This window comes from Cebidichthys violaceus, unplaced genomic scaffold (genome assembly GCF_023349555.1).
Source record: "Cebidichthys violaceus isolate CVI_PGR_0920_01 unplaced genomic scaffold, fCebVio1.0.p SCAF_11, whole genome shotgun sequence".
Taxonomy (NCBI): domain Eukaryota; kingdom Metazoa; phylum Chordata; class Actinopteri; order Perciformes; family Stichaeidae; genus Cebidichthys; species Cebidichthys violaceus.
This window is the reverse complement of record NW_027176274.1, coordinates 15,227,633-15,245,357: the sequence shown is the minus strand read 5'-3', so window position 1 is coordinate 15,245,357 and position 17,725 is coordinate 15,227,633. Positions and strand designations below refer to the sequence as shown.

The 17,725-nt window shown below is 42.1% G+C and overlaps 2 protein-coding genes across 2 annotated transcripts; one reads left to right on the top strand and one right to left on the bottom strand.

Annotated features, from left to right (window-relative positions):
• Positions 1-527: 527 nt before the first annotated feature.
• Positions 528-5,735, bottom strand: cnot9 (CCR4-NOT transcription complex subunit 9). Its single transcript, XM_068705112.1, has 8 exons — positions 5,361-5,735; positions 4,480-4,665; positions 4,268-4,383; positions 3,575-3,684; positions 3,358-3,467; positions 2,977-3,075; positions 2,771-2,862; positions 528-1,435 (listed from the first exon to the last, which is right to left on the bottom strand). Exons 1-8 carry the CDS (start codon positions 5,376-5,378, stop codon positions 1,267-1,269), a joined length of 900 nt encoding a protein of 299 aa, XP_068561213.1. The 5' UTR covers positions 5,379-5,735; the 3' UTR covers positions 528-1,266.
• Positions 5,736-5,835: 100 nt separating this feature from the next.
• Positions 5,836-17,157, top strand: usp37 (ubiquitin specific peptidase 37). Its single transcript, XM_068705109.1, has 24 exons — positions 5,836-5,976; positions 6,868-7,096; positions 7,890-8,040; positions 8,864-8,952; positions 9,032-9,147; positions 9,447-9,524; positions 9,796-9,884; positions 10,253-10,346; positions 10,622-10,777; positions 11,097-11,228; positions 11,403-11,526; positions 11,651-11,898; positions 12,034-12,151; positions 12,331-12,410; positions 12,679-12,843; positions 13,041-13,094; positions 13,590-13,737; positions 13,826-14,045; positions 14,195-14,361; positions 14,738-14,798; positions 15,276-15,391; positions 15,656-15,725; positions 16,046-16,184; positions 16,276-17,157. The coding sequence occupies exons 2-24, from the start codon at positions 6,923-6,925 to the stop codon at positions 16,361-16,363; spliced, it is 2,877 nt and encodes a 958-aa protein (XP_068561210.1). The 5' UTR covers positions 5,836-5,976; positions 6,868-6,922; the 3' UTR covers positions 16,364-17,157.
• Positions 17,158-17,725: the final 568 nt, after the last annotated feature.

Below are 17,725 nucleotides of genomic sequence, written 5' to 3'. Positions count from 1 at the left end.
TGGCTTTAGATACTTTCCTCATAAAAGGGTAAACGGACAGAAACACACAAAACACACTTAGGAGTCGGATTTGCGGCGATGGATGCTGTCCATCTCAGTTGTTGTGAGGATAATGGAACCTTTTGGGGGGGGGGGGTTGTTAATGTACTGGTGAAAGGGGAATTAAGGCTCGTCAGTGTTCTGAGTGAGCACTCAGTGAGCGCAGGTGTGCAGCTTTCTCTTCTGACTGACAAATGGACCCAGTCTAAAAAAAATAACTTCAAAACTTTGACTGCAATATCCCTCAACTTAAAAAACAGCTGTTCTTTATTTACATCACTAGTGACAAGATCGGCTCATCTGAGCCAAGACTCAGACATAGTTGAAACAATTGATTCAATCTATTAAACAGTCATTTTAAGTATTGCTGGACTGCCATATACAAAGAGAGTTAACACAATGAACTAATCAGAAGTAAGTCAACTGGTTTGCTAAACTGCTGCATATAATCAGCCCAAAAAAGAACAAAAAAGAGACACAACTAGTCAGAAGATTAAAAAGTCTTATTTGAAATGCAAGAAGCAAAGAAAATAAATAACAGTTCCTACTGTGAAGTGGAATGTTACAGAAAGTTACAGTGATAAACGGGGAAAGGCGAGAGCTGACCGATATATTGGTATTAACAACCGACACGAGCCTATCATTGATATATCAGAATTGATATGCTGACAGACATCCAGATAGAAATTGCAGTGGTGAAATGCAACAATCTGTATGTTTTACAGGCTGTATTTTAACATACATTTGGCGGCTTTTTTCCTCCCTTATTTCAAGTTAAACATATGTTTCTCCTGTAACTCAGTTATTACAATATTGTTTTGATAGTGAGGGTGTTTTGTTAAACAGAAAAAATATCATTCTCAAGACATATCTTTCATGTTGCGACATTGTCTTAAACCAATATATCATTGGTTTTATTATAATAAAATTATAATTATCAGTATCGGCTTTGAAAATCTATGATCAGTCTGGCTCTTTAAAAAAAAAAAAAAAAGAAAGAAAGAAAAAAAAAAGGTTTTCAGCTGTGAAGAAGTGACCTTGTGTGGAAGTGACATACTGGCAGAAAAAAAAAATACAACAACAACAACAACAACAACTGGTGTAATCCAAAAAGCAAATCTTCTCATTATGTCCTTCCCTTTTGTCTTACTGCCACGTTGGGCAAAAATACAAAATCTAGACGGTGATGAGAGTCCTTCTGTGTCGGCTGCAAGCGCTCCGTCCTCATCACTGCGGAGCCAGCGGGATGCCTCTGGCGTCGGTGACTTGGCCCTCCTGCAGGTTCTTCACCAGCTGTGCCAGCCAGCGCTTGGTGGTGGTGTCGTCCTTCAGCACCTGGGCGAAGGTGCTGTCTTTCAGCTGGTCTGGCAGACACTGACGCAGGGCTTCTCTGGCCCTGAGGAAAGAATACCACGCGTCACAAAAACCACCCGTACTTCTCTGTCAACGTCTGGCTCTAAAAAGAGACAGCTTCTCATGTTGCACGGCTCCAAATGAACTTTACTTCTCTACCCACAGTAGATCAAGATTATAAACACGTATGTGGAATACGTGTTCCTTACATAAAGGCAGCTATTTTTGGAGGTTCTCTTGCTTATTATCACAGATCCATATTCCAGGTATAACCTCTCTTCTGCGATATGATTTCCTGATATGCATTATTAATGATCTATAAAGGGATACTAGCTATAACCTTACCTATTAGCTTGATATCCTAAATATCTGTGTTTTGGATAGCGTATAATCACCTGAAACTAAGAATCGTTGTGTTTTTGGCCGCTACGAATGAGTCCTTGATATCTACATATCGAGCAGATTCCATTTGATTCCGCATATTAACGTGTTCCTGTGAAAGCACTGAGCTAGTGAGGGACTTGTGGTGGAAATTGGTTACCGTATACAGTAGCCAATAACGCAGAATGTGCATCAGCTGCTGATCTGAATCAGATGGCTGCTGATCCACTTCATCTGATGATAAAATAGGTGACAGTCGGAACAATCCCCTAACTCACTAAATATGTGTATGCTGTATGATATATTTGCTGTATAATATAGGGTCAACAAAGTAACTGTTTTCTGTAGGGAACCGTAAGGCTGTGACCACCAAATATTTAGAAACTCATTGGAAATCATTGTAGCAGTAAATTCATTTTCAGGTCATTATCTAGTAAATAATTAGTGTATAAACATTAGGTTCTGATACCAGGCTGACATGTCACCACACACTGGATTTGTGTAATGGCTCCTCCTAGTGGTAAGTACTGACAGTTAAATTCTTCAGTCATATTCTCAGTCCTGTCGGATGTTTCCAGAGTCATTAAGGGAGTAGGGGTATCATCATATTTATATTGATAACAGTGGTATCTTAAAAATAAATAAATAAATAAAAATATTGACATGTTAATAATAAACATTTGATAATATTGTGTAAATAATCCAGTACCTGTTAAATCATTTTATATCTACAGTTATGGTTGCAGACCCTCTCTCTTAGTGAGGCTCTTTTAGTGTGAATAATTTGAAAAAAAAAAGAAGAGAGAGACAAAAGACACAAATACGCACTTCTTTTGGTCACTATAACTTGTGTAGTAACACTATAGTGAAAACCTGATATTGTGACATCCCTACGAGGGACTTGAACCTACCGTACACAAATTACCAGTCAACCAAGAGCCACAGTTAAAACAGGTGAGCACATACGGTGTATCGCATCGGTTCAACATTGCTCTACCTGAGATTGTCTGAGAGGCGGAGGTAGCAGCGGACGACGTGCTTCAACAGGCGAGCTGATGGTTCTTTAGAGAGCTGGAGCACCATTTTGCCCTACAAAATAAATAAATAAATAAATATGAATGTGCAATGAGGACTGCTGGGGCCAATGTTGCACTGTGCAGAGAGCCTCAGAAGGTTAATACAGATGTTTCTCCAAACACTTACGAGGATCATGGCCACATGGGAGAAGCGTTCATACGTCTGACATATATAGGCCAGCCCTGTGTCATCCAACAAGATCTTCTGCAGTATAAAAGTAGCAACCTGCCAGACAAAAGGAAGTGAAGAATGTTAGCCGACATTACAACCCCATGAGGCACAGGAACATAGAAATACATGATTTATGTTTCAGGAACTGAAAAGAGTAAAAAAAAAAAGAAAGATGGTAAAATTAGCACTACAGCAGTTGTAAAAGCTCATATTTCTAAATAAAAAGCAGCAGGTTGGGAGAAATGACACAGGTTTTATCGATTACTGCATAACAGTCACGTTAGGGTACAGGTCAGTTAGAGGACCGTATGAAAAGCAGCTGGAACAGTTCAGTACCGTCTTGGAGAGCTCACTCCCTGATTCCATGATGCGGAGACACAGCGGGATGATTTCAGTGGTGAGGAGGAAGTTAATCACTTCTTGTTCGTCCGTTTTGACCAGAGCACCTGGCGTAAACACAGAAGCACAGCTCGATGAGAACAACAACGACGCTGTTTTAATGGAAAGAACCATCATTTAAGAAATAAAACCAGTAAGCAGGAGTGAAGCTTACCTATAACTCCGAGGCTGGTTAGTCGCAGGTACTCAAACGGACGCGTTTTGCTCACAGTGTGCAGAAAGGGGTAAAGGAAAAGAGGGATGTGAGCAGCAAGAAAGGCCGACCTGGTAAAAGGGACAAAGAAGTAAAAGCATTTTAAAATCGACGTGACCGGACTCTCATACAAAGTAAATATCAGAGGTATGCTACAAGGTCCCTTTATACCGACATGGACTTTACTGACAAAAGGACACAAAAGTAAAGTACCTACATCAACATTTCAAGCAATTAACTGAACAGGGATTAAAAGCCCCAGTTCTTGGATGTGAGACCAATTCCTGTGTCCATTTTTTTTTTTTAAAAAGACATATTTAACAAAGTAAATGAGTCAAGTGTCCTGTCTGACAGAGACGTTAGTTCCGGGGCATTACCTTTAATAGTCGCTGACAAATTATAGTCACATTAAAAACATCCAAATACTTAAATCAAGTATCACTGAACTCGCTTGCCAGTGACTATTTGACTGAGTACATTCTGTCAGATCAGATGTGGTGGGAAAGACAGCCTTTGCTCTATGGATTAAGTAAGATGACATGGTTGAAGCTTCTAAAGACAGCCTGTCGTCACCAGCATTAAAAAAAACAATAATAAATAAAATCAGCCACAAAAACCACTGTCATTTTTTCCATTTAAAGAAGTCCCTATTACCGTGTCTCTGGGTGTGAGGCAACACACTGCAGTAGTGCCAGGGCATTGCACACTCTGTTAGACTGGTGAGCTGTAAGCGTAGGTGGGTTTATAGATGGATAGATGTTCACTATTTCCTAGTAAAAGAGAAAGAAATAAGACGACAGAAATCAGTTAAACGTGTAATGAACACGCATATATAATACTAGGTGGCACAGCTACGGATGTCATACCTGCAACAGGGCAGCGATCGTACCACAGGAGTGCCAGAGCATTGGGGCCAGGTCTGGCACAGACTCGCGCTTCTTGCTCAGCTCCAGCAAGGCATTCTCTCTGGTCTCCGGACTGGACAGCTCATTGATCCATTGGTAGATCTTCTCCCGGTCTACCTGGGCCAGAGCTGTGACGTTAGTAACAGCCTGGAAAAAGGACGGGAACACAGTCAAACGCATCCATTATCGCCATGCAATTCAACTTCGGATACGTCAATATGAAGGTGTGAGAAAAGACATTATCTGCCATTTTGCTCATCTTTACATATCTGATGCGTGTTACAGTTAGACACATTCACAATATGGATTCACATTATTGAAATCAATATATTCAACTATATCAGCTTTAACCTGGCGCCTCTGTGAATTAATTGGCAGTGTTTTCTGAGATCTACGTAAAATTATCATTACCCATCACCTAGTTATGTCAGACAAAATATGTCTTTCATCAGAGACCGAACCATTGCAAGCTCTGCAGCCAAACATAGTCCAAAGCCACAAGCTATTTTAAGCTTCAAAAGATTCCAAATGTGTCAGGCTGACTTTGGGGAAATATAAAATAAGTGCTGAGGAAGACATTACAATATTTCCATTTGATGAAATGGTGTAACCATAAAAAAAAAGAAAAAATGGAGTCCTGGAGTTACATATTTCACTCGGTGTAAAAATGATAAAACTTCAATTAAGAGTTGGAATATGATACTCCATATATGTAGCCAATACTGTCAGACAGTGTTGGACATCATACTTTACAATCAAAAGCAAAATATAACGTTCGAAAAGATTGTAAAAGTACGTTAAGGCGATTGATACCGCACATTGCACTGATATTAGATACTCACTGCTCCCGTCGCCAGCATTCTCTGAAGCTTTGTGTGGTCCCGAGGTGTCGTTTAAACTACTGGAACCGCTGAAGTGTGGTGTAGGAGCAAACTAACGTGGCTGCAATGAAACAAACTTGGCGAAACAAACACACAAGCACGGGCAGCTAGCCCAAGCTAGCTGCTAACGTTAGCGTTAAATTGTCAAACGGAATCCAGTAGCTACGCGCGAATATTAACATCACAAACAACATAACTTCACATCAATATCAGCATAACAAAAGCGTTAATATTTTCCGTATCGATAACGGCTTCGATAGATTAAAGGCTATTGACCAAATAACATTATCCAGCGGGTAGTTTTTGTTGGCAATGGAGGCAACCAACCTAAATACAAATCGCCAAGATATCGCGAGAGCAGGATCGGACGCACTCTCGGCGATCATTTCCGTTGTCAATTTTCACATTCCCGCCATCATCGCGCAGTGTTGCGAGGCGTCGTGTGCGGGTCCACTGTCAACAACATACGTACTGGGGAGCAGGTGAATGCCGGCAAAACAAACTTTCTGCCGTCGGAGGACCTACGGAGACGTTACTGTGATTTAAAAGTTTCAAGACGACCACGTATCATCGACAGGTAAAGAACGGCGACGGTTTAATCAAACTGAGAGTGTTTTCATCACCAAATTACAATCAGGCAAATTAGCCAGTTAGCTAGTTCCCGCTAGCATACTAGCCGACTTGCTAATGTCGGCCTCTCCTCCATTCAGCGTCTGTAGATGAGGGGACGACATCTACATCCCATACATTCGGCTTGACTGTAACGTTAGTTACCCTAGCTGACTCTTTTTGTGACTGTTCGTCTTGTCAGAAAAACGTTAACCAAGCAAGAAGTGAGGAGCGCTGGTCGCACTGTGTCGCGCATCTTCGCTCGCCTTTGCTGCCGCGGTTCAGAGTGGCCATTGGGTTAGTTTGGTGGCTAATGCAGACCGGGCTACATTGACTCTTATGCGAAGTGCTAGCCAGCTAACACAAGTGGCGTGAGTTTCTCCACTTTGTAAAACATTCACCCATGTCTGTCAAAAATGTTGCTGCGAGTGTACAGTCTATTTTAAAGTGTGTCGTTTAGCTGTTGTGCTCATGTGGTTGAGTTTGTTGTGACTTTAAACAAGCGCTCTGTAGTAAACCGCTGCACATAACGGTTTAGCTTAATTGCGTTATTTATATTTGTCGTCAGCTGAGTAATATAAACATCGCGAATAACAAGTGTTTTGGGGAATTTAATAAAGCGTGCAATTTAAGTGCTGATGATATTTTTTCAAATTTGTATGGTTTATCATTGAGCTCATTAGCATACGCTTGTCATCTCGCTAGCAGTGGCAGTAAGTATGGTAAATCGGTGGCACTGATGTGGTTAAAGCGTGACATTTATAATCTAAATCTATGTAGACTAGACACAGATGGTGAGGATGTAAATGAGACACTGTGGTTGTAATGACATTGATTATTTCATTTCCCTCTTGTATAGGATTTGTTTGATCACAAGTCCCAGCCTCCAAAGTGCACCAACTGGATAGTAAGCCATGTCAACCATAGTGCCCAAACTCTCCAGCGGTGGCGCTGTAAAGATCCGCTTCAGCAGCATGGACATGGGCACCACCAGATGGAAAGAGGGGACTTTTGAGATTCTGGAAAAGGACAACAAAGTCAACCTGTGTATAAGATTCAGCTGTGGCGGAGCTTCCAAAACATTCCAGGTATTGTTGAGTTTGCAGATATTCAATAATGGGTGCAGCTGTGAACACATAGATTGGATTCTGAACCATTTGTTACGCTTTTCATTGTGATATTTTGAGATCCACCACTTGAATATTTGAGAGTCTCATCTGTAGAAATGTCTTCAGAGCAGTCTTGGGTGTTTCTCCCTTTTTGTGATACACATATCAGAGGCTTCAGGGACATCCGGTGATATGGATGCTAGCTGTTTGTTGATGCTTGTTCTTTACTCTGCAAGATTACGTAATGGCTTGCTTGTACAACGAGCATTAAGATACAATTTTGAGGGTTTGGAAGCATTAATGCTGTAAAATGTACAAAAATTAAACGTGTAACTTAAGTTAGGAAGGAACACACCTCAAAGACCATAGAGTAAAGTAATTTAAGCGTAACATTAATAGGCTACTGAATTATTCACTTGTAATTATTTATGGTAAAATGTACGAGATGGATAAATAAAACAATAATTAATAAATGAATTTGACTATATTCAGTGTTTGTATAAATGTGTTTATATATATTACATCTGAATTATGAGCGCCGCTGCTAACATTTCACAAGAGCTGAGGAGAGACAAATGACGTGAAGTTGATGTTGGATTTGGTGTTTTTTTGTTTTTAGCTGAGCTTGACCAGAGAATATTTTGAAGTGTTAATTTTTAACAACAAAATTTGGTCTGCGGCAGAACGAGTGTCTTCATTCCCCGTACCATCCGCTGGCCCAAAGCAGCTGAGCTAGTAGAAACGCTAATCTAGTTTTGTTTTCTTCCCTCAGCTGAGCCAGAACTTGAAGACTGTGAACCAGAATTTGAGCCGAATCATGCTGACGTTGAAGGACAGCAGTGTCATCATCCTTGACAAGATCCCCCCGACTTTGCTTCAGAAGACTAAAGAATACCTGGAAAAGCTGAAGCTGGGAAAGCCAAGTAATTACACCACTGCTCATTTTAAAAACTTGTAAGCTTTGTTGATGGTTCGCAGCACGATGGAAACCAAAGGAAAGTGATCGCTGTCTGTGATATTGACTATCATGGTTTGTGATTGAGCAGGGCACAAAGTCATTTTTATAGTTACAGCTTTGCTTTAGTTGTTTTTCTGATGGTCATGTTGAATTGGTAGAGACAAAAAGGGGCATTACTTATATTTCACCAAATACCTTTTTTCTTCCTCTTATTAATAAGCTGTGAACAATTCATTTAAAAACACATACACCAAAGAGCACACGTTTAGGCATTATTTTAACGTATTTCTCAGTAACATGAAGTGGACTGAGGGGAAAAAGCAGTCCGGCAGCAAGAATGACACAATCTCCACAAATACCACTTTGACACAACACAGCGCTTTCTGCAGTTACTATGATGTCTTTCTGATTTTACAAGTTATTCCCTCATCGACTTCTCTCAGAACTTCATCTGCATGTATTATCTTGCGGGGGCGTTGTTTTACCAAAACAAGTATTTTTAAACTCCGTTTAATGTGATATCTGGTTGCAAATATGAAGTTAAATATCAAATTAATCCGAATACGTGTACATTTTTTTAAATTCATAAATTTTTTTATATATTTAATTTAAGAGGAAGAAAAAAATTCAAGTTCCATGATCCGTCGTCTATTATTCCGTTACTCTCCCAGACAGTTTAGATAATTGCCGTGGTATCGTTTCAGTATTGTCATCGAGAAATTTAGAGTATTGTATTAAAGTCCCAATTTTCACATGCTTTGTCCTGATTTCTTTTTTTAACTTGGCAGTTTTAAAATCATCCCATGGAAGTGCAAACTTCAGTGTGCTCGGGAACCGCTCTGCGAAAAACGAGACCAATCCCTCAGGGGAGAGACAGGTGAGCAAGGAAACGCCTAAACTTTAGATTTAGAGATGTGCACACTGACATTTAACTGAATTTTCCTAACCTCCTCCAGACAACGCCGAGGCGGCAGAGTGCAGAAGGCAGAGAGGACACGACACCGCGGAAGCCCCTGGGCAGCCCGAGCAGAGCTGCCTCCACTCCCACTCGCACTGGACTCTCTGAGAACAGGTATGATGGAAATTCATGTTGCTGTCGATATGCAAATTATGTCGTGTGATCAATTTGATGAGGCGATGAAGCTTTGCATCATTACAATGGAGCTCAGCCTCCGAAAATTCTAAAAGGAGTGTTTCTGCTTGTGTTCTTTCTACCGATAACGGGCCCTTGGCAGGCATTCCTTGTGACAATCTTCCTGTATATGGCCGATGTCCTAATGGAGAACTTTGCCATTTTTTAGCTGTCATGGTTTTGCCTTTCTTTCCCGTTCAGGCTTGTAACATGAATTGTTCCGTGTCACTGTTTTCCAGGAACGAGAAGAGAAAGAGACTCCTGACCTCAGAAAGTGACCTGACCGAGGACTACCCCAAGGAAAATGACTCATCAAGGTAAGAGCAACACGCCTCACTGCCCACACTGAACTTCAGTGGTTGGTGGATACACATGCAATGACCTGACTCCAGAGACCTTCTGTCAGACTCTGTATCTAGGATTTTGGTATTTATTTCCCTCTCATCTGGTGAAAACAAGGATTCCAGAATGTTAATATAACAGTATTGTAAGGTGTTCCATCTACATGAAAAATGGCTTTCATTGGCAGAATGAAACTTTAGATTCCACAGTTGGGTAACATCCAAAAATCTACATACTTGTCTTTAGCAACAACAAGGCCACTTCGGATCCATCCAGGAAGTTTCTGCTGAGCTGCAAAGATAAGCTGAAGCAGGCAGAAGAGAACCGGAGCTCAGGTAAACTTCGACATCCACAACTCAGCAGCAACACTATCTCTATGTCTGTGCATGATAGATTTACCAACACAAACTTAAAAAATAAAAAAAATGGTTTCCACCCTGGCAACCATGCATCAGCTTTTGGTTGCCGAAACTGAAAATATGGTTGCCATTTTTAGTCACCTTACACTTGAGTAATTAACATACTAAGCAGTTATATGTCAGCTTAATAATATAAATGTAACATAAAAGAATAAAAGCTTTGTTACAGTTAACACGTCTTTGTAGTTTGTGTTTTTATTTGAAACTTTACAGAATTTGAATGTATAGAACATCAACCTGTGTATTCAGACCTAAAACTGAGGTCATGCTTCACTCGCCCTCAGCTCCACTGGGTTCTACTCCCCTTCAGCCGACGTCGTTCTACGGGAGCCGCTCTGTGACTAAAGACTACAGCCAGAGCCACTCGTTCTTGGACAGGTGAGTTTCTGTAGTGGTCAGCTAAAATGCACGCGCTAGCGTTGTTAAAGCAAAGGGCTCAGAACACATCTACTTCTCCATACACATTCCTGTGTCTCTTTTTCATGCTCGTGGGAGAATAGTGTCACATTATTGCACATTTATCAAATGGATATACAATGTTGGCTAATGATCGCTGAAGCAAATTGTGTTAGTCAAAATTGAATTGAGAAATGTTAGTTGTTTAAACGTAATTGTCAAGTTGAAGCATCCAATCATTCCCCCCCCCCACCCAGGCCATCCAGCACAGCTCAGACCACTACAGCCAAGAGAAGCCTCATGCTGCCCAATCACTCCACTCCCTTCAAGAAGGTGCGCACCTCTCTGGACTACAGTGGCTGGAACAAGCAGCGGCCCTCCACTCTGGCCCAGCCTCAGCCCCCGCTGCAAGGGTAAGAGTCAGCCAGATGGGCTGCACCAAATGTGAGCATATGTGAAGAGAGACGGGACTGCATTTATTTTGGGAACCCAAAGGATGACCAAGGAAAATCAGAAAAGGCTGTTTATGCAAGAGAAAAATAATGCCCCCTCCCACTGGGCCCGTTTTTTGCTTTCTACGATTTAAAACGTAAACATTCACAACATCATGAAAACCATGTCTCTGTAAGCCCTGAAGGAGTTGTTTTGGAAATTCTGTTATCCAAATTCAAGGCAAATACATCATTTCATTTTCATCCATCGTGTAAATCCCGTCGTTCATAATTCTCCCAGATTTTCCAACCTGGGCAACACTTGCTACATGAACGCCATCCTGCAGTCCCTCTTCAGCCTGCCATCCTTCTCCAGCGACATGCTGAGGCAGAGCATCCCGTGGAAGAAGTTGCCCATCAATGCATTGCTGAGGTACGACGTTGGTCTCTGTAGATTGATTTGTGCTTTCAGATTGTTAAAGGAGCTTCAGCACCTTCTGTTTATATCATTCCTTCATTCACACGTTTGTTAATGGACTCCTTTTGGGAAAAAAAAAAAAAAAACTTGGCTAAAAGTCATTCTGTGCAATGGCTTCACTGCCTGCAGGCGTTTTGCTCACCTTATGGTGAAGAAGGACGTGGGCTGTCCAGAGACAAAAAAGGACCTCTTGAGGAAAGTGAAGAGTGCCATCTCCTCCACGGCTGAGCGTTTCTCTGGAAACATGCAGAATGTAAGATGTCCCTCTAGAATCAATGGTTCAGAGCAGTTGTTGTAGATAGGTCTGTCGGCACATAACCCTCTTACATTCATTAATTGTGCTTAATTCAGTCCGTGCGTGTCCTGTTGTTTACCAGGATGCTCACGAGTTCCTGAGCCAGTGTTTGGACCAGTTAAAGGACGACGTGGAGAAAATGAACAAGAGCTGGACAAACGAAGCCGCAGCGTCCTCGTCGTCCTCTGTGGCGTGCGAGAACGGCCAGGAGGCGACGTCGCCGGCAGCCAAGGTGGAGCCCGGCGAAGAGACGGACACCTCGCGCATCTACACCTGCCCTGTGGCGGTCAACATGGAGTTTGAGGTGCAGCACACCATCACCTGCAAAGGGTGAGAGGCCCGTCTCCTGCTTGATCACCTGCGTTTATCCTTGCGATGTGCCTTTTGCAATGTATTTGACAATAAGTGATAGTAGTGGCTCTGGAGAAGAGAAATGTTCGTTTATGCTTTCATGGTGTTTTGCAGATGCGGCGAGGTAGTTACCAAGCGAGAGCAGTTCAACGACTTGTCCATCGATCTCCCGCGGCGAAAGAAAACCCTCCCACTTCGCTCTATTCAGGATTCTCTGGATCTCTTTTTTAGGGTAAGACTTTCTATATCTATTTACTATAACCTGTTTCTATAAACAGGTTATAGTTCAAATCCATTTCTATGAAAGATTCATCTTTGTCCACCTTCAAAGCTTGTTATATTAATTTAGTGAGCACCTAGATGTATAACAATTAAACGTGTAATGATAGAAGTTACTTTTTCCTGTTGCAGATGGAGGAAATTGAGTACTCGTGTGAAAAGTGCAATGGAAAATCAGCGACTGTTATGCATAAATTCAGCAAACTGCCCAGGTATTCACACAGAGACTACTGGGGTTGCAATGCACATGCACAATGCAAAGATGTTACGTTCATCTTCAAATGCTTGCAGTTGAACATATTTCAGTGTTGAGCGCACGCGCACACACACACACACACACACACACACACACACACACACACACACACACACACACACACACACACTGCATTTCAAACGTTAGATTAGCACCACGACTGGTACTTCCTGTAAGCATCCATCGATCACTGATGATGTGTGATGGATGTGTTCTCCCCGCAGGGTGCTTATCCTCCACCTGAAGCGGTACAGCTTTAACGCTCAGCTGTCTATGAACAGCAAGCTGGGCCAGCAGGTGGTGATCCCCCGATGCCTGACCCTGCTGTCCCACTGCACCGAGTCCACACGACCCCCCTTAAGTCTTGGCTGGAGCTCCCAAACCTCCATGTAAGAAATCCGGTGAAATAAAATGTATTAATAATAACTTTAAACCTTTCACATTCTGGGTAATTAGATCCTGAGATTTTGGGTGATTCAGTAGGGTTTTAAGTATTAAAAAAAATCTTTTATTTGACCTGGATGTATTCAATTTGGCTGAGAGATGAGGCAAAAGTTTGTAAACATTTTCATGTTTTTCCTCAAAGGTCAAGAACACTCAAAACGTCTCAAATGGTCAACTCCTCCACAGCACCTCTCCGGTAAGTACCGCCAGTTCAAAGAATGACGCATCCCTTTAAGAAAAGTGGCTTTGACGTCCTTAGGCCTTAAAGCCATTTATGATATAATGCAGGATTTTGTCCTCGACTGACATCAAAAAAATGGTGGTTTTGATGGGTTTCAATAGGAACATTTCTGTCCTTAAGTGTTTGTATTTTGGCTATGCAGTTTATTGGTGGAGCCGAGGTTGAACATCCAAAATAATAATAAAAAAAAAGAAAGCTCACACCCATCTCAGAATGTTACCACAGCCACACATTAACAGAGCCAAAATGATCACATGACCACAGCTTTAGTAAAGCTCTTAAGTGTGTTGCAACTTGTTCGACCAGCTTAATAAATTGTGTGTAGGAAACCATTGGTAGTTATAAAAACAGCGTGTCATCTGTCACATATTGCATGACGAAGTAAAATCAAGTCTGGGACATTTTCTATTTGCTTATAAATTCAATCACTGAGCGTGTGTGTGTGTGTAGAAGGATTGGAGGGAAAATGGCCAACTCCAGCTGCACCTCTGTTCTCTTGGACTCCGACTGTGAAGAAGAGCTGAACAGAAAGGTGATCGCGAGCCGCAAGCGACGCCTCAGCAGCTGTCTGCCTGACGATGACGACCGACCGGAGGAGGTGAGCAGATACTGACGGACCACGTCGATTGTGATTCAGCCTCCCGTTGTGTCTGCCGCTGTTTGGACACCGTTCTGTGTGTCCTCAGAGAGGAGCAGCTATCGACTCGGCAGACTTCGGTGGCATAAATGACGATGAAATGCTGGCAGCCGTGCTGGAGATGAGTCGTCAAGAGGCCGGGCTCTCGGCTCCACCCCTTTTGGAGGATGAGCCGACCAGCAGCCCGGACACGGGCTTTGGGGATACAGATGCCCATGACCTGGCCTATCATACAGATCTGCTGGAAACAGACAGCAAACAGCCTTCAGGTAGTCCATTTGGGGAAATAGGGTTTATACCGGGCAGTCCAGTTTTAATTTAGTCTTTTAAAAATGAAACTCAGTATAATAGAGGGGTTGCATCTCTAGTATTTCATTTATTGAGGTAACTGACTTGTGTACGGGTCGATCTTGTATAGATGTGCTGGATTCCCTAGACTTGACCATGGATGAGAACAAGGAGAACCAGACTCCAGAGAGCGTGCAGCAGCAAGGTGAACTGGACTGGGTGCAGCAGTACAGTCTGGATCAGGAGAGAGAGGAACAGGAGTTACAACAGGCTCTGGCTCAGAGCCTCCAGGAGCATGTAAGATCACATGACATCTGCAGGGCTTTCCTTTAAGAATGGAGCGATGGCACTGCGTCGAGATACTCTCGTAGCACCACGATGCCATGAAATGACCTGCGTCAAATATGCAAACTAGAAGTACGACTTGAGGAAACCATAATTTGTAACAAATCCTTATCGAGTAATGCTACATTGTTACTATCCAGGCTGAACTGGTGTTACATTAAAGTGCTTTCTTTTGTTTACTTTAAGGATTAGCTTATGTCATGGCAATCATCTAATGAGCAAGCAGGCATCAAACACCCAGCATGCATGACCTGAGTGAAAGAGCCATGTTGAAACTTCTTGTCCTAAATGTCATTGTAACGCCGTGTCTCCACCTCACCCCATACAGGAGGCCCAAGAGCTGAGAGAGGATGATGATCTGAAGAGGGCCACCGAGCTCAGTTTGCAAGGTATGACCCAAGATGGATTGAATGTTGGGTCGCAACTCACGAGCCCCGATAATCACTCGAAAGCAAACCATTTTTTGAGCATCTTCGGCAGACCAAGGACCACCGATGTTTTGTTGGCAGTACTAGTCTCAGGCGGATATTTGAGTATGTTAACTCCTCTGCCGACATTGAAGAGGCTTCAGCGGGTTCAGTCTTAAAGCTAATGTGAAGACGCTGGTATCGTGAACATAGAGGACCTTGTGTTGGCTTGTCAGAAAGGAGCAGAAATCTTGCTTAACCAAAGTTAAGCAAGATTTTGGCGAGGGAAGACTGGCATGGGGATTTTCAAAGGTTTCTCTTGACCTCTCAGTTCAGATTATGTACACTACTTGTATGTGGCATAAACTGTTGACCTACTATCTCCCTTAAGATCCCCCCACAGAGCTCATTGCTTGGAGAATGCCTGACCCGTATCAATATCTCCTTCTCACAAAACAGAATTTAACAACTCTCTGCCTGAGCTACTGTGCTCGGATGATGATTCTGGCAACGAGGACGTGCTGGACATGGAGTACACTGAGGCAGAGGCTGAGAACCTGAAGAGGAACGCTGAGGTACCAACGTCTGCCCTGTCATTGGTCTATCATAAGAGAAATACTAGTTCATATTTTATTTTTCATAAACTTTTGTTTTCTTAATAAACTGAGATGCAGCTATTGTGTACTACAAACGTGCAGTAAGAATCCTTCCTGCATAAAAGCAGTAGAAGTAGTAGTGTAGCTAACTTTTCTAGCTGTATTCATAATACACAGTATACATAGGAAACACTGAACCGTTTTGATTCACAGTAACCTGATTGTGAATGTTGTGATCCACAGAGCGGAGACTTGGCCAACTCCTTTAGACTCATCAGTGTCGTCAGTCACATCGGGAGCAGCTCCTCTTCTGGTGAGCACTCCAGTGTTTTTCTGAGACGCACCAATACTGACTCACATAGGAGACCGTTGTTTTAATAAATAACATTCTATACATAGATATCTATGCATTTATTTTTTAGATTTGGTTTAAAAAAAAAAAAAAAAAGCAGTTTTGGTCAAACCTAATGTTTTCTTCCACATAATCGACTGATCCCAGTCACTTCCACAGTGAGGCATACAGCTGATTAATTAAACACTGGTCCCGGATCAGTACTCTGTATTGGGCCTGAAAAAGTCCGATTGGTTCGTCCTAACCTATCTGTCACAAAACCTCTTTATTTCCCACCACAGGCCACTACATCAGTGACGTGTACGACATGAAGAAGCAGTCGTGGCTGACCTACAACGACCTGGACGTGTCGCGCACACAGGAAGCAGCCGTACAGCGAGACCGCGACCGCAGTGGATACATCTTCTTCTACATGCACAAGTGAGTGTCCCACAATGAAGCTGCTGGGCGTTACAGGAGTTGGCTGTTTGCCCTGACACGTTTTTTTTTTTTTACCTTGTGTGACCTGCAGGGATGTGTTTGAGCAGCTGTCTGAAATGGAGCGATCCGGAGTCAACACCACTTCAGAGGCGGGAAGGAACGTCCTGCAGCCCCTCTGAACGCCGCGTCCACAGCTGATCCCCAGCAGTGGGAGCGCTCCTCTGAACAACCTCCAGTACTACTGATTGACGCCCTGCTTCGGTCGTCTTCAGGCACTTCTTTTCTTCTACAAAGAACGCTAAACGCCCTGCTAACTTAGCACCTGTGAATGCCAACGCGGGTACTAAACTGTCAAGACTCTTTAAGAAACCAGAAAATGCAGTTAAAAATGTTCAGTGGATCAAATTTTGCCTCCTTGTTTTTGGGGGCTGGAGTTTTTCTTTGCTATGATTTTTATCAAACTGTTTTGTAAAGTTTTCTTTCTTCGTTTGTTTCTCGATACACTTCTTCCAACTCTAAAGCCGTTCTCTCAGGCTTTCACTTAAATGCAACTAGTGAACACCAGATTGCTACTGGTGCTTCATGGATTGTATGTTTTGCAGACCCTTTATTTCCCCATATAAACTAAATAAAGATATATTCTATGTTGGAGTATAAGCTATTATAGAGTTAGAGGGGTGTTGTATTTAGCGGGTACATTTTGGTGCAATATTTATGTTCTGGCTCAAACCGGCCAATTCAAATGAGCTTTCTGTCGGAGCGTGTGGATGTTTCCCAACTTGTTTTTTGTGCTTGACTTGTGTGTGTGTGTGTGTGTGGTTGTCTCCATATTATAGATTCTAAAAAGATCTGTAAGCTTAACAACAAAGCCTGTTTTTACTGAGCTTTTCTCAGTAAAGCCTACCTTATTCTTTTGGGGATTTTGACTTTGTGCCTCCCAAAAAAACTTTTATAAATATGTATACAAGCTTTACTTTGAAAGTTGTACAACCTTATTGCTTTTGGATACGTTTGTCAATCCTCAACAATGTGCGAGTACAATTTTTTTTCCCTGTATAAAAAGCCAACAGATTTTCTATTTATTGCAACATACGGTTGAAATGTTAATTAACCCATCAACATGCCATGGCAAAAATGAGTAATTTATACTAGACCACCAGGAAAGCTAGCTATAGCCTTTAAATTCACAGCCAGTATTCAGTATTTCACACTTTAAACCTCTGCTAACCTGTTCAGCTAGTTGCTACCCGGCGTGCTTGCTTCTGTACTAGACACTGGTTGTTCAGCTTCTTTTGTTACCACTGTAAAAAAAAAAAATTAAATCACCTTTCAGTACACCGTGCTTAATGTGCAGTGTTGAAACATGCCGTCTGCTGGACATATTCAGACCACATCAAATGATTTCCTTAACTCCTCTCACAACACAAGAGTCTATATGATATAGTATTGTAAAAGATGGGTAATAAAAGAGAAATAATCTGGATGGACCAGTTGATATTCTTGATACCCAGTTTAAGGAAGTGTGCATTATTATTAGAGGA

Coding starts and splice junctions, on each gene's coding strand:
- cnot9 (XM_068705112.1), bottom strand. Junction 3,468..3,574: donor AACCAGCCTCGGAGTTATAG/GTAAGCTTCACT, acceptor TGTTTACGCCAG/GTGCTCTGGTCAAAACGGAC. Junction 3,076..3,357: donor GGAGTGAGCTCTCCAAGACG/GTACTGAACTGT, acceptor TTTGTCTGGCAG/GTTGCTACTTTTATACTGCA.
- usp37 (XM_068705109.1), top strand. CDS start 6,923: ATGTCAACCATAGTGCCCAAACTCTCCAGCGGTGGCGCTGTAAAGATC. Junction 9,525..9,795: donor AAGGAAAATGACTCATCAAG/GTAAGAGCAACA, acceptor ACTTGTCTTTAG/CAACAACAAGGCCACTTCGG. Junction 10,778..11,096: donor CCTCAGCCCCCGCTGCAAGG/GTAAGAGTCAGC, acceptor TAATTCTCCCAG/ATTTTCCAACCTGGGCAACA.